Source organism: Nesoenas mayeri (assembly GCF_963082525.1).
Source record: "Nesoenas mayeri genome assembly, chromosome: 2".
NCBI classification, from domain to species: domain Eukaryota; kingdom Metazoa; phylum Chordata; class Aves; order Columbiformes; family Columbidae; genus Nesoenas; species Nesoenas mayeri.
In genome coordinates this window covers 148,583,970-148,610,701 of record NC_137543.1, presented here as the reverse complement: position 1 = coordinate 148,610,701, position 26,732 = coordinate 148,583,970, and the positions used below count along the sequence as shown (strand labels likewise).

The 26,732-nt window shown below is 39.4% G+C and overlaps 1 protein-coding gene across 1 annotated transcript in view; it reads left to right on the top strand.

Annotated features, from left to right (window-relative positions):
* The first annotated feature begins 13,771 nt into the window (after nucleotides 1-13,771).
* Nucleotides 13,772-26,732, top strand: part of KIF5B (kinesin family member 5B) — a 34,933-nt gene continuing 21,972 nt past the window's right edge. Inside the window, exons 1-7 of the mRNA XM_080339995.1 lie at nucleotides 13,772-14,120; nucleotides 22,713-22,800; nucleotides 24,429-24,502; nucleotides 24,967-25,071; nucleotides 25,484-25,532; nucleotides 25,860-25,915; nucleotides 26,016-26,103. Of these exons, the coding sequence (XP_080196121.1) occupies nucleotides 13,995-14,120; nucleotides 22,713-22,800; nucleotides 24,429-24,502; nucleotides 24,967-25,071; nucleotides 25,484-25,532; nucleotides 25,860-25,915; nucleotides 26,016-26,103 (586 nt within the window). The 5' untranslated portion in view covers nucleotides 13,772-13,994. The remainder of the gene's footprint in view (nucleotides 14,121-22,712; nucleotides 22,801-24,428; nucleotides 24,503-24,966; nucleotides 25,072-25,483; nucleotides 25,533-25,859; nucleotides 25,916-26,015; nucleotides 26,104-26,732) is intronic.

Here is a 26,732-nt window from a genome sequence, read left to right as displayed (position 1 = left end):
AAGATTGCAGAAATTTTCAAAACATTGATACTGCTCTTCTATTTAAATGAAATTATGATTGGATATGCTGAGTTTCATGTTTCTATTCTAAACTATTGAAATACATTAAATTATAACAAGGACCATTTCATAAGGTTTCATAAGCTGGAACTTATGAAAATGAACTTTGCATTTAGAAACAAAAAGAAAACAGCAAAAATATCCCCTAACATATGTCAGTTTATTTTTCATGTGATTGTCTTTATTGCTTCTTCCAAAAAAAGATGATCCCTCTGATACCCACATAAAAAATACATAATTTTTATTTTTAAATCCTATGCTTCGCTCTGCCAGTGGAATGTCTGATTTCCATCATTGCAAAGTGTCAATTAAATGTATGTAATACATCAGAAGATCAAATTTTTTAACCCTGTGTGGGTAGATAACTTCACTACACAATTCGGTACTTAGGGTTTGCTTTCATTCAATTTGACATGCATTCATCGATAATGATGTTTGTGTTCCCACCTGGTGGGAGAAGCGCATGGCAGTCCATCACCAGCAGGCTGTTTGGTCAATCTGTAAAGGATTCTATTTGCAATGTGGTTGTTCCTTACTTTTCTTTCAAACATACCACAGGCATTTGCGAAATTTGTGCTATTGGCATAAAGGTTAAATGTTGCTTTAAAACATTTTAAAAGCCAGTTTCAGTTTGGGATGTTTTTAACAGAGAAAGTGCAATCACAGGGCAGACAGAGCAATTGAGAATTCATGGTGCAGGGGGAAGTGGGGAGGGATGTATGTACGTGTCACAAGTGCGGTTATCACAGGATCACAGAACAGCTCAGCCTGGACGCAAGCTCTGGAGATCATCCTGTCCTACCCTTGCTGGTGTCCAATGCCTTGCACTATGTGCCCTAACATGGTTTGGTAGCTGCACCTTCTATACGTTCATAACTCCTGTCAGTCTAATCGACCCTTCCAGAGGGTTAATGACAGCTCTTAGGGAGAGTTCTTCAGCACAAAGTTGGAATCAATAACATTTTGATGGATTCTATTTGATCTTTTTCAAAGTACATACAGAGAAACAATCTGATTCTATGTCATCTGAACACTTTACTTCAAATGAGTGCCAAATACAGCCTCTACTTTGGAAAAACTGTTCTAACTAATGTTCTAAGTATTTGCAGCACATCTGAGACTATCATGTAATTAAAAAAAGATGTTCTGAGACTGATGCATTGATGCTATAGGCAGTTTTCTGGAAATCCCCTTAAGGTGGATCCAAATTTACATTTAAGAGCTCCATGAGTAAATTTAAGCATCTGAATAAAATTGCCCTACTTAGGAGTCCAACTCAGTACCCATCCTACCTAAGTTTTAGGCACCTAGGACTTGGCTGGCCAAAGCAAAGTTATTTTACTCGGGCTCTTTTAGAGTCCAAAGAAGGTACACAGTCCTCTCCAAATGACAACTTAACTGACCTGTCTTATAATGACATGAATCACTTTTGGGGGTATTTAAATTTGTCCATAGACTATAAGAGGAGACTAGGAAGACTACACTAGATGCTAGACTAGATTCTAGATGCTTATGATAGGTTAGGTGAGATCTGCTCTAGGTTTTAACTGTTCTGTTTTTTAACATTGTAAGAAGCCTCCTGCCTCGGGCAAGGTCAGAAAAAAAGAACACAACACCTCTCTGTCAGACCAAAGTCAGCTTTCCCCAGTCAAACCGCTGAAGAGACTCTCCTGGACAGCAGCCAGACTACAGAACACAAATACCAAGGTTCCTCTACACTATGGTATATGATGTTCCTTTAGACAATCTGTTTACTCTTGATACTCTTGAATTTCTCAAAAAAAAAGTTATTAGAAGAACAGTGTTCCCACAGATAAAAGATGACTATTTTGGCTGGTTTTATTTTGTGGGAGCAAAGTTATCTGGAAAAAAACAATACTCAGTTAACCAGCTGACATCAATTTTAAAGTCTTATTTATATGATTTTGTTTATTTTAATGTTTAACCTTGAGGAGAGATCAGAGCCATGAACACTAGTAATCTCATGGGAAGCCTGTCTGAATCAAACCAAAGCTTTGCCCCTTTTCCAGTGTTCTCATTAAGTTACATAAATATATTTGCTGGCAATGCAGTATATTCTGTTGGCCATGTATAGAAAGGAACAAAATTCAGCTTATTACCTAAAACATCATTACCATGTCTAACAGGAATAAAAAACCAAAGCAAAATTACCTTTGTCACTTGTGTGTGGAGCTAAAGTTCTTACAAAGAAATGGATTTGCTAAGTAAAAATCTGTCACGTTCATATATTTTTTTCCTCAGAACAGAAATGCTACTTAAAGTGAAACAGTTTATACATCAGAACACACTGGTGTGAGGACTCTGCTGTACTTTAATTAAGACATACGAGATTTTCTGAAAGGGTTTCCTCTACAGTCTTGTATCTCTCATAAAGCCTTCAGTGATCTTAATAAACATTTATACTGCACTGGGTTTTTTAGTTAATTCTAAAGTGATGCAACCAGCATGCCGGTACTTGTCTTGTTTAAAGACCAAGTCGTGATGTTGAGCTGTGCAATACAGGAAAGAAAGGCAATGCCTGCCTCCCAGGGAAAGAGCTGTGACACTTCCCACATCTACATGCAAACAGGAAACAGAAATATACTTCATACTTGGAGCAAAACCAAGCTCTTGTTACACATTCAACATCCAGAAGATGCTCAGTTGAGATTTTGTTAAAGGAATCTTTTATTTGGCCAAGAAACAAGAGTCCTAAGCAATTCAGAGATACAAATGGCCAGACTTCCAAGCTTATGAGCACTGCTTCTCATTCTCTGGATTCAGAGCTTAGCACAGTCTAGAACAGAGCAGCAGAGGACTGAAAAGACTACTTGTTACTGAATGATGCCCTAGGCAATCCAAGAACCACTGCAACAGATATTTAGTCTTAAAAGAGCCATACAATTACTCCATGAAGAAGCCCACACCTCAGGGTGCACATGGTTCCTCACAGTCTGTGGACCTGAGACACAGAGAAAAAGGACAAAAGCTACAGAAACCAGGAGTGATCATTTCCCAGCACCATGACAGTAGTAAGAACTGGAAGTAAATTGACCAAAAGATTCCCAGATGTTCCAAGAACTGCTGACACCAGAAACAAGAGCAGCGCATCTCACCGAGCACTAAACCCACCATCCCCTACCCAACTCCCAACTAAGCAACCCAAGTCCTGTAATGGGAGACCAAAACATTGCAAACACACAAAATCTCCTCCCAAACAGGCATTTGGGTACCAGCCCGAATAATAAATTGGATACAAAAGAACTGTTATCTCAACCTTTAATTCTAACTTCAAAGTTGTTCTTGTTTTGTGATCCCCATCCATAAACTTGTCAATCTTCATCTTAAAACACTTTGAGTTTTTTAGAACAATGTACCATTGTTGTCTATCTTTTCCCAGGGAAATCTAGTCGTGGGGAATCTAACAGGAATTTAATGCATTTTTTCTATTAAAACAACACAAACTTGTGTGTTAACCCTTGCATTATTCTGTTAAATGTTATGTCTAAAATAACAGCAGCAGTGCTGCTTCGTGTAGACCAGATTGTACCTTTCAGCAACGGAAGGAGGACCAATGTGTCTGTAATCAGGGTAATCTGTAATCCTTACACAGAAAGGACTGCTGCTCCAAATAGTCAATTAGTGCATAAAAGAGTGATACAATTAACGTAGCAAATTGTAGATTAAATGCAAAATACATATATGCCTGATTTTTTCAAAGCATACAGGTCTGGTACTCACCTATGCGACTGTGAACCATAAGATGCTGATAATGTTAGAGAGGGAAGATTTTCAGAAACTTTGACTGAATTAAAGAAATATGATTTCTTCTCTTGTTTTTAAATGAGTTTGGGGAATAATATGTGTTCTGGATAGTCAATTATCAGTATTTAATTTTATTAATAGTGAGAGATATATGTATAATTTTAATATCATATACAAAGTATTGATCTTGTATTTGCAAAGTAAAAAAATACAAATTATGTATTCAATTATGATTATTCAATAATGATAAATGTGCATAACAATAGAAGTGTAAATTTTCTGCACTAAAATTACTTCAACACATTGTTAGTTATGTTGGTATCTCTGAAAATAGGGAAATTAAACTATTGAAAATGAAAAACACCAATACTATTGACTTGGAAGTAAAAAGAAAGATTATGCTGAGAAGGCTTAGAATTAACAGGTAAACAAAGATGTAATTTTATAACAGAAACATAGAAGGGCCTGTTGTTCCTTGAAAAAGGACCCTGATACCCATACAGATGTCTGTTACAAGGCTGCTAACTCTGACCAGTGCTAAGAACAGTGTAAACTGAGCCTACAGCATACAGGGACTGTTGATGTCTCAGACTAGAAGTTTGACATCAGCTCAACTAATTTCAAATACATCTTAACTTTAGAAAATATTCTGAAGACCTTTAAAGTCTACCTATAAAACTATTTTACAAGATATCTAAAAGTATTTCACTGATTATGATGAAAGTATTTCCTGTCAAAGTTTCATTTAAGTTATTTCCAGATGTTTTAAATTTGCCTGTATAAAGACACTCCTCCATCCCTTTGGGAGCTAATATCAACAAAAGATATCAGTAGTGGAAGGAAAAAAAAAACATGATAGTCCTCATGCAAATGAAGTTCTCACTGTAAGAATTCCATTTCTGAACAGGCTACAAAACCAGTGCTCATCTGTGCTCCACTCCATATTTTGAGTACGCATATATATCTATACCTAAAGTGAACAACAGCTGACATGGATAGCCCTAGTGATCTCAGTGTGGCCACACGAGGTTCATGCAGATGAACCTGCTGAGCCACCACCAAGTAGAGGTCTGGTGGACAACATAAGAGGAACTAAAGGCCACGCAAGGCTTCAAATCTACAGTGACGGTAGATTTGATCTACAGGCTGATCTGCCAAGTCTCAATGGCCAGTGAATCATGTGCTTCAGCTGCCTTCCTCTCAGCCCCCAGGCCTCTTCTCCTCTCCTAAACCTCACCCACTCTCCAAGCCAAACCTTTAACCCTACGTTATTGAACCATATTCAGCGGAACAAAGAGATCTATCACCCATGTGTGCTCCCCGTTCAATGCTTGGCCAGACCAAGGGGCATATAGAAAATTCTAAGTTTGCTCACAATATGCTATGTAAGCTCAAGCTACTGCAAGGGGCACTGTTTTCCATTTTAAAAGGCATAAAGCTTATAGAAAACTTTATTATGTTTTCTTCCCTTTTAGTTGGTGGCAAGTCTAATGCTTTTGAGGATTCCAACAATAGAGACTATACCAACTGAGCAATCAATTTCCTTATTTTTCCATTTAAGTACAAACCTTGTCTTCACAGCTGTAACCAAGGAAGGAAGCATTCTTTGCCAGGAATGATGATACTATGGTTTCTGAAAGAGGTACATACGGACAAATCAGAAAACAGTTATTTACAAGGTGTGTGAATCACAATGGCACTTTCAGTTCCACTATTCCATTTTTTCTCTTTATTTCTGGCAATGCTCTATAATGTTCTCCAAATAATAGGAAAACAACAAGGTCATTGAGTGAAGGAGAACTTAGAAGTACCACCGTCAAAAGGATTAATAGCTTCGAGGATGAATCTATGCCTCTCAGTATCAGAAATAAAAGGGTTTTCAGAAATTATTCTCACCGTTCTTTTGTCTTTGCCCATATTATTCAACAATTTAGTAGACATCAGGACAGAAGTGATTCTTCCAGACGATTTGATATCTGGAGTGATGCCATAGAAAGCATTGTGACAACTCCGAGAGAAAATCTGTGTCCTGCCATCACTACCAGAAAAGAGGACAGGAAAGCTATGAGCAGAGGCAAGGACAGATAAACAAACAGTGGTAAAGTCACGCAAACCACAGAACACAAAACTGATGATCTTTCATGCTGTGAAGTTACTTAAGGAAGAGAGAATTCAATATAATTAAAGCAAGGGACAAGAAAGATTATATTAGTAGCTATACTCTTTTTTGAACTATTTGAGATGACTGCTGGACATCAGGAAAGCAACAAATAAGTCAGGGAAAACCATTACAGGGCTGAATAGACAGGGTAGGGCTATATAAAAGCTGAAAACTGACAGCCTACATGAATGAAATTTGGATGTGATGGAACTTTACTTATGATGACAAAAGCTCTGTAGATGTTGCCAGAAAGTGATTAGTACTTGTCTCATCCCTTACCTGATTTTCTTTCCTTTACTCAGCCACTCCTTAGTGTGCTAGATCAGCACTTCAGCACCAAAGCTGCTGAATAACTACTAACAACCGCTGCTTTCCCACATAGGAGCTCCATGTTGTAAGATCTCACAAGCATCCAAAAAAAACCCAAAACAAGACAGACTTCTACTTAACATCTTGAAAAGCTGATGAAACCTCTCTACTGTATCCTGTGGACAGCACAGTAAATGAGCTTGATGAAAATATGACTCCGAAGAGAGGGAGAAAACTCTATGAATTGCACTGTGACAATTACATGTGCACACATGCACACACACCCCGCACCCTTCCCTTAGGGCAGCTCTCCAACTCATGAAGACTCTTTAAATTTTCTGCGTGCAAGGTACACATCCATTTATGGGAAGATTAGAAGTCAGGATGGTGACTTTGTGTGAGATCAGCAGGAACATAGTACAAAACGCTGATTTTGAAGCACAGTTGTCCCACTCTCTCACCCTGTGAATGGTTTGTTTACCACTGCCAGAGAAATTTCTTCAGCATACAACTTGAAAAAAGGCTTTCAGTCCAGCATTTTCAAACTGGACTCTGAAAGTCAGCTCTGTTCTGCATATCTCATGTGCTGTCACCAACAATAAATGTCAGAATCAAGATAATTCTGTTGTTAAAAGAACTGGGAAAAGGTTTGGATTCCTCTTCTTCAACATTATTTCTGCAGAGCTTATAGAGCACAGATTCATAAAATATATTTTTGCCAATAGATTTCAGACATTATTTTTTTGGAGTATAAAAGCATGTTTCAAATTTGCTGAGTAAAAGCTGTGCATGGTCACATTTGAAACAGAATGACACTTAAATAGCAAATATGGATTTTACAATCACTTTGTGACTTTGTGTAGTGACTGTGAAAAACACTGTTCCCTTTAACAGTCATAGACACTGATTTTTTTGATGCATGAACTGAACAAAAAGATCTAGCCAGGTATAATTTTTTGGAACAATATCACTGGGAGGGTAACCCCATACATCTTAAACTAATTCTGTCTTTGATGTTCATTGGCTGATTGAAGCATCACAAGCTTGATCTGTTGGCCATCAGAATTAACAAATAAGAAGGAAGGCAAGATGCTAGCTCTGCTCAAGCAAGCTTTTTAGGTCCTTCCCTGAGAAATCAAGTAGACCTTCCCAAGTGCTAAAATCTTTCAAGCTTTAAATTTTGAAGAAACATATGAAAAGATGGGGATCAAACTGCTACATTTAGGGTTTTTTTTATTCTTTTGATACCTGTAAGTTAAAATTCAGAAAAACACATGAATTTAGACTTTTTTTTTTTTTTTTTGCAAGTACCTGATAAAATACTTCATCACTGTGGAGAGAAAAGTGTCAAGGAATACTCTATAAGCCCCATAAATTTTCTTTTTGAATCACTGAACATGGGACCTTGCTGAATCACCTGCACAATCTCAAGACAGACAGAAGCTCCCCCTCAAAAAAACAAAAAGACCCAGGGATTTGCTCCTTCACACTGAAGATGGGACATTGCATACGATTTCTGACAGCCTTACAGCCAGCAGTGTGAGACCACTGGAGATGCTGTAATGTGCTTTGAAGTACACAAGCTATATGACACTAATGTATTTTTATAGATGAAACGTATCATATAGATATATGATCATAATACATAGTTTGACATTCCTTTGTCATTCAACCTGCTTTCCATTCCTTCCTTTCTCCGAGTCTGGGGCCTGAAGGAAGACAAATTAGTTATGACCTAACCTGGATTATATTAGACTGATGGGTTTTGGCACATAAAGGCACTTAGATTAATAAAGCAAGGCAATCTATACACCATATCAATACGGAGTTGTGACTGACACTTCAAAGGAGGCACAATCTTTGGATCTATTGTTGCTTGTTGAATTCATAATGTAACTTGTGTCCCCTAAATTTTTGCATTTAGAAGTGAACAAACAAGAAGGCCTGTATTTTCAAATGCAAATCTTTTATCCACACTTTTGCCACTTCCAGGCAAAGTTGCTGGGATATGCTCCTTCAGAAGAGCAATCCTGCAGTGAAGAGAAAAACAAAATTGAAGCCAAACAGGAAGAAAACAACCCAAACAAAACAAAAACCTCTAAAATAGGGACAAAGAAAAATGTTGCATTCTGAATACACTGGTGTGACAGAGTTAGGGCTGACTTCCATTTTGCACCTCAGGTAAGGATCTTGTCTCTGCTTCCTACGAAATGTTGGTTTCACCACCAGCTAAGTATGTGGCAGAATGATTATCTCAGTGGGATTTCTTGTTATTTTTGGATGCAAACTGAGATGCAAAGTAATAATGTTCAGAACCATCAGTGGTTTGAAATCAGGCTGTTGTAGGACCATCGTTCCCGTCAATACCATATCTTTATGGGTGGATCAGCCAAGAACAATTTTGTGTCCTTTTTAAACATTTGGATGCCAATTTTTGCAAAGCTTGTGCAGGGCATAATTTGTCTTTTAAAAAGCCTGGAGATTTCTCTATATTACACCATACCTACATCAATTTTGTTCTGCAGAACCCAAGCCAACTCTTTCCTGGAGTACCTCAGTTACCACACAGACACTCCCACAATTGTACTTGATGTTAATTGCCCCTGGCCCTTCCACTCACAAAGCACACGGTAGCTATAGCGTGGTTTCCCTCTGCATAGGTACTGTCTGAGCTTCACCTGCTTTGCTGAAGCATTCCACATTTGCAAACAGGAGAAACTGGGGGATCGTAGATCCTATTCTTGATGTTGAAGCTGCTCCTGCAGCAAACAAGCTTGTCTGCCTGTTACTCATGTCCCCAAACTTGGCTCTTCCACTTTGCCTTTTCTATCCCAACTACTTTGCCCCATTCCTTCTGTGAATAAAACATCTTCCTTCCTCTTGACTTCAAGAAAATTATGTTTCTTGCCTTCAGCTCCAGCTCCCAAGTCCAACATGAGGAATGCAAAAGGAAAGCCTGCTAAACCCCTGTTGCCTAGACATGGAGCATGTTTGTGCGTTCAGCAATTCGTACATACACATTAGTCACAGACAGTAGCTGTGATGGGATGGAGGTCTCATCTCTAGTAAAAGCTTCAGCAGGACTCCAAAGAACATGTTCATATGAGGTGTTTTCCACCAAAGTCAGTCTTGAGTAGTTTTAGATAATCAAAAGCAGAGCCTGCCATGGGTTTCCCTAACAAATTTTGATCCTTATGTTCTCTGCTATAACTCCCACATGAAATGGTTACAAGAGTTTTCCTTTAGCAACAATGGCAAACAATGCATGTCTGATCTCACTCTTTGAAACATGTAAACCATTTTTGCCACAGCTATAAAAAAATTGCTTCAGACAGGCACCCAGCAAGCTAAAACACAATCCAGTGGTGAGGTTAGTAAGGGTTATAAACAATGAAAAGCAACTGAGAATAGGGGTTTATGATGTGATGTTTCAGACAACAGATGCCAGCTGTTTTTAATGGCTAAAAATATAAACAAGGTTCAAAAGTGTGTTCCTTCTTCAAAGAGAATTCAGAGTCAATGCTTTAGGTAGCGAGCTGACAAGATGTTTGCATGAATTTGCACAAATTAACCAAAATAAACATCTAAGATGTGATACTATTCCCAGAGCTTGCTTTTGCTTTTAATTAGTCTAACACTATTAGAAATAATTAAATATGATTTTCATGATTGGGAAAAAATAGGGGTTTATGCATTTCCAGTTAAAAAGTAAAAATAAATCTGATTTTTAGAATTATTCATCTTTTTGTCAAGAAGAAGTTAATGTGTATCAGCAGATGCATCTCCAAAGTATATTTCATCCTCCCAGTTCACAAAAAAGCCTAAACTTAATTGGAACAGGGGATACAGTCTACATGATATTGTTTGCTGGAGTGAAAAGAAGCTTCATAATTTTGTAACTGAATGAGAGCTGCAGATAATCTAGTTGAACTCCAACAGTATCTTAGGCTGCTAAACTCCATCTGCCAACCTGCTGAGTTGACCAGACACAGTCTGTTGGTGAATAGACTTTAAAATGTATTTGAATAAGCTATCTGAACCATAAAATTTTGTTACTTTTAATTATGCTTTTCCAGTGTCAGGTAATGACGTTAGACTTCATAAATCATCTTAATAGCCTTTATTTACAGAGTGTGTTACAAGAAACAAAAAATTTTGTTTGAGGTACACCATATCTGGTAGATTAATAATTCTTTTGTCCTAAAAATTGACTTGCAAATTTGGAATAAATTTGACTTGGAATGCACCTTAAATTCTCAGAAGTCATGTGCTGTATTTTCCTAGCACATTGCAAATTAAAATGAGAAGAGCACTTGTGTTTGCATTAGGAACACTGAATGTCAACAAGTACTGTCAACTGATGAATCTCAGAATTTTTAACTGGCAGGAGAAAGCAGCTTTAATTTGCTTCTCCACAAACACCTGGTTTAAAGACTTATTTGAATATGTAGTATGCTTTTAAGACCAAATCAAGATCACTTTTACTCTGCTGGAACAATTTTGGTGGTTAATTACATCATTATCCAGATATAGCTTCACTCTAAGGCCCAGGTTTGCCAGTTCCCTTTGCTTAACATGTTTCTATTGCTGAGAAAGACGGGAGAACTACAGGAGCTGTAAAAAAAAAGTATTAATTAATTTGACTTATGTGGTCATGCTAGGCTTAAAAAACAGATTCACTTTTTATGACAACTTATTACAATAGATTACTTTTTAAAAGAGTATTTTATCCTAACTGACCAAAAAAGCATGCTACAGACATTCTATAACAATACAGAAGACAGTAAAATACCTCCAGTTGTTGAAGAAGGAATATTTTGTAACTGTGACTAAAAGGGAAACTCACCACGATATTTGGTCTCTGTTCTATTGTTCAAGAAGGTGACACTGCATCTTTAAACCCCAGTCCTCCAGACTGCTGTTTAGGCACATGTCAGCACCAGTGGAGATAACACACTGCCCTCTGAGCACTGCACCGCTGTGTCACACCTCAAGTAGGTCATGTGAAGGGTTGGTTGCTGAGTATTCTGAACAGCAGATCAGAGAAGGGAAACTTCATGGCAGAAAACCTGAAACAGATATGGGAGCACACATGTTCAGTTCAGCAGGGCTCATTTAGCAAGGGCTCCTACAGCCAGCATGAGGCATCGTCAGTCACCTCTCTTGTTTGCACAGAACCATCAGCTTAGAAGTGGGCAGTTTCTTCTCCATAGTTCACACATGCTGACATTTTTTGTTTCAACATCAGTAAAATGAGTAATTACCTATTCATCTGTCTATGTTGTCTTTGTGGACTGTATGCTGTAATTGAAAAGGTAAGCAAGCCCAAGCATCTATTTTTTTGAGAACCATGTCAATACGAGGTTTCTTCCTTTACTGCAATGTTCTTTCATTGGGTACTGTATGTCAGCAAGTGTAACTAATGATACACCTCCTTCGCTTGTGGACAGTGAGAACTCATAGTTTCTTAAATAGATGGGATAAAGGACATAGCAGCAGCCAAAACATTTACTTCTGGGAGTAATAATCAAGTTGTTCATTTTGCAGCTAGCATTTCTTTTTCCTCATATATGAAAGCAAACTAACTGAAAAAAATAGTAAATAATTTACACACCTTTCATAAAAGAGATAACCTCCTAAAAATCTGTGAGAATCCAAATCCAGCAGGTGCATAAGAACATCACTTGCCATACACATGTGAATAAGCCCAGAAATAGTTGAGTTAGATGCATTAAAATATCTTGCTGATTGCAATATAAATTCATAATTTCTGAAATGGCAAACAACAAAAATAGGCTTTCTGATACTTCAAGGGTAATAACGATGCTTAAAACATTTTATTGAAAACAAAACAGAACTGTAGACAGATGTCTATACATATCATACACTAGATGTTGTGGAGCAGCACCGCACCTTCTAAAGACTGAGTATATATCTCGGCTTTCCCAGACAACTATTTCCACAAGTACTGATAGGTAGGGAAGTGCAATTGTTTCTGCCCTGGATACAACAGCACAGTCCTGCAGAATTTTTAACCACAGTGGAAAAATGAACTTGTTACAACATGAACTCAATTCAGAAGACTTAGCTTACCTCATGAGATAAACTAGGCACAAAAATAGTTTTGTATTACTGTGTGAAAAGAAGCTATAGGTGAAACTAGATTATTAGGTAAATCTTCTGTCGTGTAGTTTTGAAGTAGCATTCACCTTGCACACCTATCCTAAGTGAAAACACACCATTGAAATTCCTAAACCAAGAAGGGTCTTGAAAATGGAGGATGCCTGATTTCAGATGGTTCGTTAAAATTCACAGTATTTTCTCTTGTTTAATGAAAATGAGAGTACTTTAAGGGAAGGATATTGCTGTTCTAAGTCATTCTGGCCTATCAAAATTTACCAATTTAAGAGAAAGGCTCTTTTTTTTTCATTAACCTCAAGGATATTTGAAACATTTCCAGTACAAATAATGATTTCTGTCAGGAAGCAGACTTAACTTAGCAAGCTGTGCGTTTGTACCTTGTCCCAGTTGCAAAGTTCATATCTGGATGTTAAGAGGTATAGTTGTAAACTCATAAGACACTTGAGAATCTCTGGTCAGGGCGGTTTACCTGACGTTTTTGTACAAATGCAACTACTCCTACATTTATACAGTCCTAAAATTACATTCGGCCCTTTGAAGGCAACTGTGAGGCTGATGTGGCCACCTGTGAAAATGAGTTTGAAAACCCCTGGTCTAGACAGTCCATAAGTTTTGATTGACTATAATTAGGGCCACCCATAATAGATAAACTTGCAAAAAACTAAGCTAAATATAGATATATATGCCGGGGATTTTTGCCTCAACCGTCTGCTTTAAGCCTTCACTTCTCACCCTGTCTTCAGGTGCACTTAGAGAACTCAGCTCTAACCAGACCTGCCCCGGGTGGCGCCCCCCTCACAGCCCCCAGGCCGGCAGCTCAGCCCGCTGCGGAGAACGCTGCCGGTGCTGCTGCCGCCCCGCGCAAAGCGGGGCTCGAGCGCTCCCCACAAAGCCGGCTTGGCAGGGGTTCCCCCCCGCAGCACCTCGGCCGAGGTTAACCCCGGCCGTGTTGCCGCAAACCCGCTCCCTGAGGAGGTGGAGCGCCTCCAACACGCTCCCCACCACACCTTCCTCCCACCTCTGAGGTGGAGCCCCGCCCTCTCGCAAGCCCCGCCCCGTCTGGCCCCACCCCTCCCACAGCCCCGCCCCCTCGACCAACGGCAGCCCTATGGGCGCCCAGGCCGCGGGCGGCAGCTGTCCCGCCAGCCCAGCAACGGCTTCGCGCCTGCGCCGTAAAGCGACGGTGGAGCCGGGCCGGGCCGCCCGCGCACCTCCGCGCCTGCGCAGCAGGTCCCGGCTGAGGGGGCGGGGCTGGGCGCTGCAGAGGGTGACGTCACCCTCCCTGCCCTGCCGCTGGCACCGCCTCTGCCCGGCGCGGGGGGGCCGGGACTTGCCGGCTGCAGGCGCCGCCATGGCTGCCATATTGGGGAGGAAGTGAGAGCGGGAGGTGGCGGCGGCGGCCAGGAAGGAGCCTTTCCCTGTTCCCTTCTGCTCGGGCGGGCGCAGGCTTCTCGGCAGCGGCGGTAACGGCGGCTTGGGAGACCGCTGGAGCGGGCGGCGTCGAGGCAGCAGCGGGTGGCGGCGGAGCTGAGCGCCCCGGAGGCGGCGGTGGCCTAAGATGGCGGACCCGGCGGAGTGTAACATCAAAGTGATGTGTCGCTTCAGGCCCCTCAACGAGTCCGAAGTGGCCCGTGGCGACAAGTACGTCGCCAAGTTTCAGGGCGAAGACACCGTCGTCATCGCGGTGAGGGGCCGCCCCGGACGGGAAGGGCGAGGGGAGCGCCGGGGGGAGGGGGTGTCGGCGGGGTCAGGTACCGCGGGGTGAGGCGGGACGGCAGGGCCGGGCGGGCAGGGGCGCCTCGGGAAGGGGGGCGGCCTTTTTTTGGCGGGGGGAGGAGAACGGGAGGAGGGGAGGCAGAGCTGTGGAGGGGCCGGCTGGTCTGGGTGCGGGCACGGCCGGGCAAAGAGCAGGAGCCGGTGGGGCCAGAGGTCCCCGAGCAGTGGGCGCTGGGCTGGCGGGACACGTCGGTGGCGGCAGCTCAGGGAACCTGTGACAAAGGGCCGCGGGGCGCGCTCCGGTGTGTCCGCGGGAAATGCGCGGGTTACCGAGCGGAGAGCGGCGGGCGAGCCCTGCAGTGTGTCCCGGCTGGGATGGGCCTGCCCTGGGTACTGTGAGGGGTTTGACCGCTAAATACGTGCTTGGGAGCTACCTGCGAATTGTATACAGAGAGTTTTCTGGGAGGAAGAAAATGCAGAACTGCAGGCTCCAGTTCATTGGTGCTTGTGATCTGTAAATCAGGCTGTGCCTGGTAACTTTTTTTTTTTTAAATCGAAATAAACATTCAGTTTGGCTTATTACATGTTTGTAAATGTATTTTAACTGAAGTCACCTTCCATAATATGAAACATGTTATAAAGCAACCTAGATGTTACAGGGGAAAAGAATAAAGTACAGTAGTTTATTGTCTGGTTGATATTGTACAAACACACTTTATTCCCAATGTTTGGGGTTTTTTTGCTAACTTTTAGTATGTGTTGTCGCATAAATACTTTTCTCTCTAGATGCAGTGCTCATTCTGCATTGCTAAAAGTAACTTGGATGCCACTTATTATCTGTCTTCAAGTTTTGGTTTTTATATTGTTTCTTCAGGCTACAGATAATACCATTTTCACACAGAATCTGAAGGTGAGGGAGGTCAGTTAATAAAATACTTTTTTTTTTTAGTATGATTTACTAAATACCAGTGCTCTAGTCTGTTAGTACTCAACTGAACTTGTCAATAAAATATGGAATTTCATTAGTCTGGATCTACAAGAATGATAGCGTGCTTGTGAAATGAGGTAATTTGGGGTTATTTCAGCTGTTGAGTTTGTATCTTGGAGTACATCTGTTCTTCCTGTGGTTGTACAGGTAAACTCCTCAGATTAAGGAACCAAGCCTGGAAAATGGAAAATTTGACTAGAACAAATGATCTCACTTCCATCAGTGAATACTCATTCATTGTGACACTGTAAATTCTGTTTAAAATCCACAATTAAGTTTGGGAACTTTGATGTTTTCTGACTTCTCAAAAATAATTTTTCCACATACTCTTTCAGTAGTTCTGGTCTAAAGAGATCAAAAAACTTACGTTGTTTAAATGCTCTTTAAGCATGCTTTAAAAATATCTAAAATGTATATTGGTCCGGGATGGTGCTGTATCTGAGTAGAACAGTCTGATGGCATGTTCCTGAGGGAACATGTGCAGCTTTCTGCCCAGGGTTATTATTCAATGTTACAGCTGTACTTTAGTGTTTTCCGCACTGGTAAAAATCACAAGAAAAAAATCCTTCAGTGGTCCTAGGTCCAGGACTTGCTGTGCCTGACTTTGAGAAAAATGCACCCCAAAATTATTAGACTGGGTAACAGTGACAATATTTGAGTTCTTTTTCATAAAATCTTAATCCTGTGATTTTGTTTTTATAATGGTGGATGTATGACAGAATTGGTATTCTCCAGGTTATGACTTGATTCTCTAAAACTTCTGAAACAGTTACTTTAACTTACAGTTTATTTATTTACATATTTAACAAGCTGAGTTTTTACAAAGTTATGAACCTTCCAAGTTGAGGCTGCAGCCAGCCACCTCTTGTTTGTGTTGCTGAAAGCCCAAGGGAGGACAGGTAGCAACAGTCTTTCTCATGAAGCAGTTTCTAAAAACATTCCGCAGTAAGCTGTTTGGTTACCTTCAGCTGTTTTATTCCTGTCTTTGTTGCTACATTTTGTATTGGCTGCCTGTTGAACAGTAATAGAGCCACTTTTTATAGCTCCTTTCCCAGCTGTGTGAAGGACTTAAATCTGTGTGCACCTGGGTCTGTGCTGGAACAACTTCTTTAATAATGCCTGGGAGTTCCCTGTGCTGAGACATGGGAGGTGAAGACTGGGAGCAGAGCTTATAACAGACCACAGCTTTGACTCTGCTGCGGATAAGGGTGGGGAGGGAAATCAGTGACTATCACCAAACGCTCCTCCTTCCCTGACTCCCCTGTCATCTCTGAGCTATCTATCCTCCCTTCTCTTCGTAGCTCATGTGTAATTATTGGCACGGTTGCCTTTCTGGACAAGCCGGTCGTTTGGATTTGTGTTAGGTAAAATAGTTGTTTTAATTGTAGCTAATGCGTAACAGCAGTTTGAGGGGACGTACGGTATTGGTCTGTTTTAAAGAGCAAACTGTGGAAAAAGTATTGCCCTTCCGCAGGACAAAACTTTTTTGACTAGTGGAGAGCTTTTAAGTTATGAATTAAAGTTATGAATTAAAGTCTTCTTTCCACTTTAATATTAAATATTTTGTTTTAATGGCTCTTCCTGTTAATTAAATGTAAGGGTTTTGTTAAAACAAATAATAAGGTGACTCATTATAAGTATATGACTTTGTTAAATATCAGAAATGTACCTATGTACAAAAATTTGTAGCAATTTGCTCATCAATTTCAGGCTTTTGAGTAAGATGAAACAAGGAGGAATAGCAGGCTTATGTGATTATGTCCTTTATGTTTTCAAATGCAAAACTGCTTGCAACTGAGTAGCTTTATAGTTCTGCATAACATATCTATACTTCTTACTTAAATGCATTTCTATGCCTAGTACTGCTCATCTCACAACTGTCCGAAAGATAAGATAGGTTACTGAATACAGTGACATTTGGTGATTTCAGACTGAAGCCTAAACTGAAAACAGTTCTGTCAAATGACTTAAGTGGCAAGGTGTTATGAGCATTCACACAAATGGACAATATGCCTCTGTTGTCCAGATGTTTCTAGTAATAATCACATTGTATGCCTTATTTCTATGACTTTTAAGAAACAATTGTGGCTACCTGCCTGTATTTTCTTATTTGTTTAGAGTACTATTTTTTAAATGTGTAAACTGTAACTCCTGTGATCCTGAGAAAAGCTTGAGACACTTTTCTTTTTCATTATCTTTTAAACTAATATTGGATAGTAAATGAGAACAAGGCTGGGTGTAAGTTATGTTAGAATCAGATTAATGAAGATCACTTGCTATTACTGCACCTTTTGGCAGCAGGTTATTCAAAAGGAAAACTTAATCCATGTGTGCTGCTGAATGAAAGGCTGTGCCAGACGGTATAAAAGCAAGAAACATGGTGCATTCTTAAAACAACCTTTTTTAAAAATTATTTTGCAAGTGTGAAGGAAAGTACCATTTAATTAGAAACACACAAATAAAAGTGCTTAATGTCTACAGTGCAACTTAAACATGAATCAGAAACTGCAATTTGTAGCTGAAACATTAGTATTCTTTCAGTGTTACTCTTTGAATTTTTTTTTTTCATTCCATGAAATGTTGAATAATATAGAAGTTTTTCAGATGATACTGGTATGATGATTTAACAGAAAGCAAATATCTAGCTTATAGTAATATGTGAAGGGAAAGCTGTCCTCCATGGCTGCTGTACCCCTTCCTTAGAAACACCTCACTCATATTTGGTGGTGGTTCCTCCATCCCTGGGAAACTGATAGAATGACTTATCCTTGGTGCCATCTCAAGGCATATCAGGGATAAGAGGGTCATTAGGGGCAGTCAGCATGGCTTCACCAAGGGGAAGTCGTGCTTGACCAACCTCGTTGACTTTTATGAGGACATAACAGAATGGATGGATGATGGCAGAGGGGTGGATGTGGTCTACCTTGACTTCAGTAAGGCATTTGACACAGTCTCCCACAGCGTCCTTACAGCTAAACTGAGGGAGTGTGGTCTGGATGACCGGGTAGTGAGGTGGACTGTGAACTGGCTGAAGGGAAGAAGCCAGAGAGTTGTGGTCAATGGGGCAGAGTCTAGTTGGAGGCCTGTATCTAGTGGAGTGCCTCAAGGGTCCGTACTGGGGCCTGTATTATTCAATATATTCATCAATGATTTGGATGAGGGAATAGAGTGTACTATCAGCAGGTTTGCTGACGACACCAAGCTGGGAGGAGTGGCTGACTTCCCACATGGCTGTGCTGCCATCCAGAGACCTGGACAGGCTGGAAAGTTGGGCAGGGAAAAATTTAATGAAATATAACAAGGGAAAGTGTAGAGTATTGCATCTGGGTAGGAACAGCCCCAGGTTCCAGTATAAGTTGGGGAATGACCTATTAGAGAGCAGCATAGGGGAAAGGGACCTGGGGGTCCTGGTGGACAGCAGGATGACAGTGAGCCAGCACTGTGCCCTTGTGGCCAGGAAGGCCAATGGTATCTGGGGTGTATTAGAAGGGGGGGTGGTTAGTAGGTCCAGAGAGATCCTCCTTCCCCTCTACTCTGCCCTGGTGAGACCACACCTGGAATATTGTGTCCAGTTCTGGGCTCCTCAGTTCCAGAAGGACAGGGAACTGCTGGAGAGAGTCCAGCACAGGGCAACAAAGATGATTAAGGGAGTGGAGCATCTCCCTTATGAGGAAAGGCTGAGGGAGCTGGGTCTCTTTAGCTTGGAGAAGAAGAGACTGAATGGTAACCTCATTAATGTTTACAAATATATGAAGGGTGAGTGTCATGAGGATGGAGCCAGGCTCTTCTTGGTGACAACCAATGATAGGACAAGGGGTAATGGGTTCAAACTGGAACACAATTCCACTTGAATTTGAGAAGAAACTTCTTCTCAATAAGGGTAACAGAACACTGGAACAGGCTGCCCAGGGAGGTTGTGGAGTCTCCTACTCTGGAGACATTCAAAACCCGCCTGGACACGTTCCTGTGTAACGTCATCTGGGTGTTCCTGCTTCAGCAGGGGGATTGGACTAGATGATCTTTCGAGGTCCCTTCCAATCCCTGACATTCTGTGATTCTGTGATACTATGATTTAGTTTAACTACCACTAAATTGTCTTGGCAGATGTACTCTCTTGAGGGCTGAGGGCGCTGGCAGCGTTTTTGCTGTGGGACCACAGCCCTTCAGTACAAACACCTACGGGAGCTGAGGTTTCCTGTACTTGATCACTGGTGGAACAAACACTCGACAAGGAGTGAATGCACATGTTGAATTCTCTGTTTGGAGAGAGGAAGTTCTCTGCTTGTTTGGTTGATATTTCGTGTTGCTTGTAGGTGGTATGTATCAATTTTTTCTTAGGATTTGAGTAGCATTTGCTGAAATTTTCTAGAGTATGTCAACGCAGCATTGTGTCACCGATACTGTTGCTTCCACTTGCAAACAGCATGTGGTAACGATGCTTGGACCTTTTGTGTTTTCAGTTCCATCATAATATCTGCTTGTTTACTACTTGAGGAAGAAAAGGCATCTGGTATAGAAAAAATATCTGACACTTTAATCTTTCTTGATTAATCTCTTAAAGGTAATGAGGAGGCTTTCTAGGGCAGGGTAATCTGTAATACTGTTTTAGCTTTGTTTACAGCAGAAAGTAGACTGTAAAGAGATGTGATAAGATGTAACATTGCAGATGTCAAAGATGGGAAACCATACTGAGTGGGAGTAACTTGTATTCTTAAAAGATAATTATCATGCAACCTACTTGGCTAAACCTACTTGGTTAGATATTGATTCAGTGGTCATGGAGCAGGGACATGCCTCTAAAGTGGGTTTTCATAGGTGTGATAAATGCATTGCAACCCGGGAGGGGAGTGAAGTTATGTGATTGGATTTTTGAGTGCTTTGAAGTTGCATTGTGGTTTCATCTAGGAAATTTTAATACTGGAGACATGTAAATAAATATTCCACTTTCCACCTGCAAGGGAGAGTGAAGTGACAGGTGATGTCAACAGGATGCCCCTTGTGAGGATTCTTTTGTTCAGAATTATTAAATTTTGTATGCTGGTAGCAGTTGTTAACTTGAGGGGAGTTGGAATTTGTCATGTGCCTAGCAGCTTTCACTGTATAAACAAACAAGGTCAATTAAAGGCATTACTGCCCAAGTGAAGTCCTTGTAACTTGGTTTTCTGTTCTTACTAATCCATGGCATTCATCATACATGCTATTTTGTAGACTAACATTTTGTAAAACAAAAGAAACTAATTTGTCTGTGTTCTTTTATGAAGGCATTTGAATGGCAATTAGAGAGTAGAGTCTAAAAGTATTCTTTGTCTACGGATTACTCTCAAATTAGTAAACATGACTTTCCTTTTACACAGATAATGAAGAAGAGTTCAATTCAGTCAGCTTTTGCTTGGCAGAAGTTTTTTTTACACCCAAACCAAAGCAACAACAAATAGAAAACAAACAAACACAAACAAACAAAACACACACACATACACAAAACCACCAAAAAAACCCCTAAAAATGTTTTTTAAAAATTTAGAAAAGGAAAGCTTTTTCAGAACTTGGTCCATATACTTATGAATTGCAGAATGGTTGCAGACTAGTGCAAGTTGTTAAAGTTTGATTTCTTTGAAGTAGATACATCTTTTATTTGGCATGAAAAATATTCTGTAGTAATATATAAATACACAATGTATACATTCAAACGCATATACTATGCAAAATAGCATTTGCATTTTAAGGTACTTTTCTCACATTGGTCATGCTCTATTGGAAATAGCAAAGATCAGATCTGTTGGGATCTGTGAGAACTAGTGAGTATCGTTAACAGTTGCTGCACAGACTGTCAGAAGACTGTAGCTAAGAACTTTCCCAAATGCTTCTAAAATCAATATATTTTCTGGAGCGATAATTTGGAGGAGAGTTGAAATCTTACAACCAGAAACGCACTAATTGCTAATGCAGCACGTATTGTTTGCAGTGATGTTGGACACTGCCACTTCTCTCACTGTATTTTTCCAATGTGTAGTAGTAAATTTGATCCTCCAAAATTGTGTTATTTCAGTGCATGCACATATGCAGAACTTGAGCTTGAAACAGATCTGGTTCATGTTTTGTGATGTAGGTGACTTGCAGTGTATAGTGTAGCTAATTGATATTTGTGAAGTTGGAGGCTTTTTGAAACTACAGCTGCTAGTGGGAAAGAAAGCATATAGCTAGTGTTATCTTTGCTACAGCAACTTACCTTTTTATGTAACATGTTCTCAGTCTTCATTTTCTTACCTCAGGGTTACTTGAACTTGTTAGTTGTTTTATGGTGTATGTAATGGCTTCCATTCTACCTGTAGAATATATGAAATTGAGCTGCATTTGAAGCTAAAATGACTAATTGAGGAAGTGTGTGGTTTTCCCAGCTGTGAAACAAGTGTTCTGGCAAACTGTAGCACCTTAGGGATAGTTTCTGTCTACTGAGTCTTGTGGTTTCTTCAGTGTATTTACACAGTGAATGCTGTATTATTTTTTTTTCTTTTTTTGAGAGGGAGCTCATCCACCTGAATAAGCCCTCTCAGCAGATAGATGTGTGTTGAATCTAGAAAGCTTTGTTTGATGTCATGCTAGATGGGAGGTCAGGCTGGGAAAAGGGAATGTGGTGGGTGGGTGAAAAGTGGAAGCTACACTTGTTTTTTTTGCCAGGGACACATCCTTCCAGAAGGATGATAGTGAATTAAATGTAGACAAAAAGGAGCACTTAACAGTGGCAGTGAGTTTAGCAATGGGAACTGACCCTGATCCCGTGTAAACCTTGCCTGTCTGCTTGGCTACCTGCCGAATCAAGCTCTGAAAATGAAAAAATAATTAGAACTTTGTAAAATGAGCATAATAGTTCATAGCCTAATGGAGTGTCAGCTTCTTAGAAATGTGTCATGAAAATCTCTTTAAAACAAAGCAAAATCCAACATTGCTTTCAAAAAGATACATTGGAGCGGCTTCTTATAGTGTCTTCCAAAATGAGTCTTCAGTGAACAGTTCCCGTCCTCCCAAGCAGCCTTTTTTTTCTGCTTATGGAGCTTTATTTTAAGGATATCATATATGGGGAAATAGTTCATGTGCTGACTGTAAGTGGTCTGAATGTTTCTTTTTGGTTTGAGGTTTTTAACAAATATTACCAAGGTGTATATTCTGTGTGATGTGGTATAAGCTGTTTTTAATGATTTGGGTTTACCAAAGCAAACCTGCTACCAGAGTACAAGAGAATAAGGGATTTTCAGATGTACAGACTAGGCATTGGTTTACTTTGTAAGTTGAGTAAATTGATGTTATGTGACAGAATAGTTTTGGAGAACTATTTAGGTTGCACTTCAAAACCAAATAATATGTAATTCAAGGCCTTACTTGTAGGCCAGCAAGTGAAGATTTAAGCAACACTATATAAGCCAATTTCCTTGAGACAGTCTTCAAGTGCTAAAAAAAACCAAACAAACTAGCAGAAGATTGGGCTGAGACAGTATTGGCTATTTCTAAACTATATGACCAAACACCTTCCACTATCTGTTTTTTTAATGGCTCTTCTGTGTCTTTTTTTTTTTCCAGTCCAAGCCATATATATTTGACCGTGTATTCCAGTCAAATACATCACAGGAACAAGTATACAATGATTGTGCTAAAAAGATTGTCAAAGGTAAGGCAACTTTAATGATAAGGAAAGGTCTCGTATTTGTGTGGATTTCAGTGTTGAAAACTGATGCTACTATTGCTTCCTTTTACCTTTTGCATCTTTAATAAGAGCCAACATGAAACGTAGCAGTATGAAATCAAGCTGTAGTTGAGCTGATAAATTATGTCAATGCTTAACCTGCTGTTTCACTCACTTGCAACATTTGATAACACATGTTTTGAGGTTTTTTGCAGTTCTCTGCAAAAATTGTTTAAAACAATTTATCAGTATTTAATCAAAGTAACTCCTATGGCCAGATTCGGGGTTGTTTTGTTTTGTTTTTCTCCCTCAAATTTATTGTTGAAAACATTCTACATTAGTTTCTTTGGAGGAAACTTGTGAAATCATGTGTATGCTACAGATATTTTCGAAGCTTCTTAATACACAATTTAAGGAGAGTTTTGGGTTTTTTTTAATGTCATTTCTAGCTTTGTAATTAAGAGTTTAAATGTGATTTATCACTGTGCACATCAGGGTGTACAGTTTCTCCAAACTTGAACTGTCAGAATTGGCCTAGTAACTTCAGGAAATCAAGTTTTATCACAAGGAAGGTTATGCCACAGTAAGTTGTTGTAAGCAATTGTTAATTTCCTGAGAATGAAGTTGATTAATTTCTTCAGGAGATCAGTGATAAGTTCTAATCGAAATAACTTTCAAAACAACTTTAAAAAAACCTTGTGAGAAACCCCTGAAATAACAACTATTATTGACAAGAGAAGATTAGGTAAATGTAGGATTTTTATGATCATTAGGAAAGTGAATTGCTGTGGAAAATCCATGCTGCTTCAAGTATTTAACCCTTTAATGAACTAAATAGTAATCAGGATAGATCAGAAGTTTGTTCCTTAAAAACTGGAGTTAATTAAGAATTATAGTGATGCCCCTTTCCTCAATCAATAAATCTGATTGGTGTTTCTCTGTGTGGCATTTCTAGGCTGTGCTATATCCTGTGGCAAGTGAGCTCTAGTGGTGGTACAAATGGATTATGGGTATGATGAGGTGGCACAGACTTTGCCATTTGGAGTATCTCATGCTTGCTTTTGAAAATAAGTTTGCTTGCAGGATATGATTCTGCAGTAACTGACTTGGGAACAAACCAGCCCATAACCCTTCAATCTAAAACTTTGGGTTGATTCATTCATAATTTTAAACATAAGCTTACGACCAAGAAGTAAGATGGTTGAAATGGCATAGCCCGTTGTCTTCACAATTGGACAATTAAACTTTCCTAAAGGAAGACTATATTATGACATTCTTCTGTATGTTTTTTTTCTTCTGAATTATAATAAGACTGTCTGTTCAGCCTGGCAGTTGTATCAGTTTCCTTTTTGTTCCTGACTCTGAAGTCCCAATTTTTCTGGTTGAAGGATCAGATGCTTCTACTATGGTAAACATCTAAAACGCGGTCATTGATGATGTAACGCATAAAAGGGGTGTGGAATAACACCTACTTTCCCCTCAGCTCTAGCACACAAGCATTGAGTGATTTAACTTGCTGAATACTTCAGGAACTGCCTGCTTGCATTCTATTTCATTTGACTTTCCTTTAGAAGGAGGAATTGAGCCCTAATGAAAATACTCTTTCCCTTTAGATGTACTTGAGGGATACAATGGTACAATATTTGCTTATGGGCAAACATCATCCGGAAAGACACACACTATGGAAGTAAGAAATCTTAAAATAATTTTCCTTTTAATGTCACTGTTACCTCTTTTCATTATAGTAATCTTTTATTTCTAGAAATAACATGCCTGCTTGTTTTCATATTGCAATTTTAATTTTCTTTCTGTTGCAACAATTTGATACCCAAAATGTTTTTTTACGACTTAGAATGGCAATTATTGTATTTTTTCAGCCCTCAGTAAGAGGATGAGAAACATAAGAGTAATGTTAATAATACATTTTCACTTGTCCTTTGAGAGATTTCTGAGGCTGTTCTTTTCACTCCTTGCAAATTCTGAACGTAAATAGATGGTCAAGATTTTCCTTTATAGATAAAGTAAGTGCATCATACCCGTCAGCATTTTAAAAGCAATTTGTCTGTTAACTGTTTGGTTTGCCTCAGGATACTGTTTGTGATGTTCAATTCAGTACAAATGTTTCAACTTACTATATCTTTTTCTAACAAGGGGAAGCTTCACGACCCGGATGGAATGGGTATTATTCCAAGAATAGTGCAAGATATTTTTAATTATATTTACTCAATGGATGAGAATCTTGAGTTTCATATTAAGGTAAACCTTTCTTCATTGTTATTTGTTTTATCTATATGAAAACTGGAAGTAGTCTATGGTTAAATGGATGTTCTATATCTGTTTCAAATACCTGTAACTTGGAAAATAGAAATGTGAGTTATTTCTGAAGTAACTCACTCTTCTTAAAGAAGAATTACGTTAACACTTTAATCTTGTTTCCATTAAACATTGATGGTAGCTATCCTGATAACCTGTGGCAGCACTGATAGTGCTTGAAGCTTTTGATCAGAATAGTTTCTTCTTAAAGGTGTATTTTAGTTCAGCCTTAAGGACTTGAGCTAGATGTGGTGCTATGTGGGAGGTCATAATAATCGTGCTGGATCTTTCTGATCAAAGGGCAAAGTATTTTTGGTTTATAATGCTGGTTTTTTGTTCCCCTTTTCACTTTTAGGTGTCATATTTTGAAATATACTTGGATAAAATAAGGGACCTTTTGGATGGTAAGGCTTTTATTTATATTGAACATAGAAAATAAATTGTTCTGGAGAGAGATATTTAAAAAAAAAGCTTATCATGGTGTAGGTATGCAGTATGCTAATAACCTATACATAAGGGTACATCAAAATGAGAAAGCATGGAGCTAATCTATGTGACTAAAGCTTCAGTAGTGGTTGTTTCATGTATATTAAATTTTTATAAAGTGTTGCTGAGAAATAACATCTATGACTCTGTATGTTGGACAAAGCTCATTCATTTTGCAAAGAATCATATGTACCTTAGCATTAGAAATCATATATACCTTAGCTTTAGAACTTTTTCTCTTCCAGTTTCAAAGACCAATCTTTCTGTTCATGAGGACAAAAATAGAGTTCCCTATGTAAAGGTGAGCATCAATCTGATTTGTTTTTGTCTTAGTGTGTAGTCTACATCATCTACTTCTTTTTGGTGTGGTGGTTTTTTACCTTTTTCATTTATTTTTAAAGGGTTGCACAGAACGTTTTGTATGTAGTCCAGAAGAAGTTATGGATACTATAGATGAAGGAAAATCAAACCGACATGTAGCAGTTACAAGTAAGTATTATTTTTTTGTTTCCTTTTAGTGCTTTATCAGTTTGTTTCTGGTATGCCATAAAAAGTAGATAAGACAAAAGTAGTGAGCTAAATCATTCAGGTTTTTGAAAGGATCTAGCATAAACAGTTTCAGCGTGTCTTTCAGAAATAAGTATTTCAGTTCTTGTTAGATGCTGTCACTTACACTTGGATTTAAAGGAGAAAGTAAGAGATCAGTGAGGAACTCGGAATCATGGGAGAAAAAGGTGTAGTTCTGCACTAGAAATAGTCCAAAATCCCAGTTTGTGGAATTTGTTTCGATTAACCTGTGAATCTGTAAGTGAGGCACTGTGGCTTGTCTCCAGTTTGGCCATTGTGTTGCATATTCTAAGAAAAGCTGGTCAGAATATTTATTCAGACATGCTACAGATTGAAGCAGAATTCCAGTGTCCCAAGCTTCTTGGCCTGTGGCATGCAGCTGGTTTGCAAGGAGCCATGGCATAGGTTCCCAAATTCCCACAAGAAGCAGGATTAGGAAGTCACAGAGGGGTTTAAAAAATATAAGAAGTCAAGGAAAGCTGAGGTGCATGCAAAATAATACTTCAGTTTTTTAGCAACTGAAGTGACTGTCTGAAATCTTTGAGAGCCCG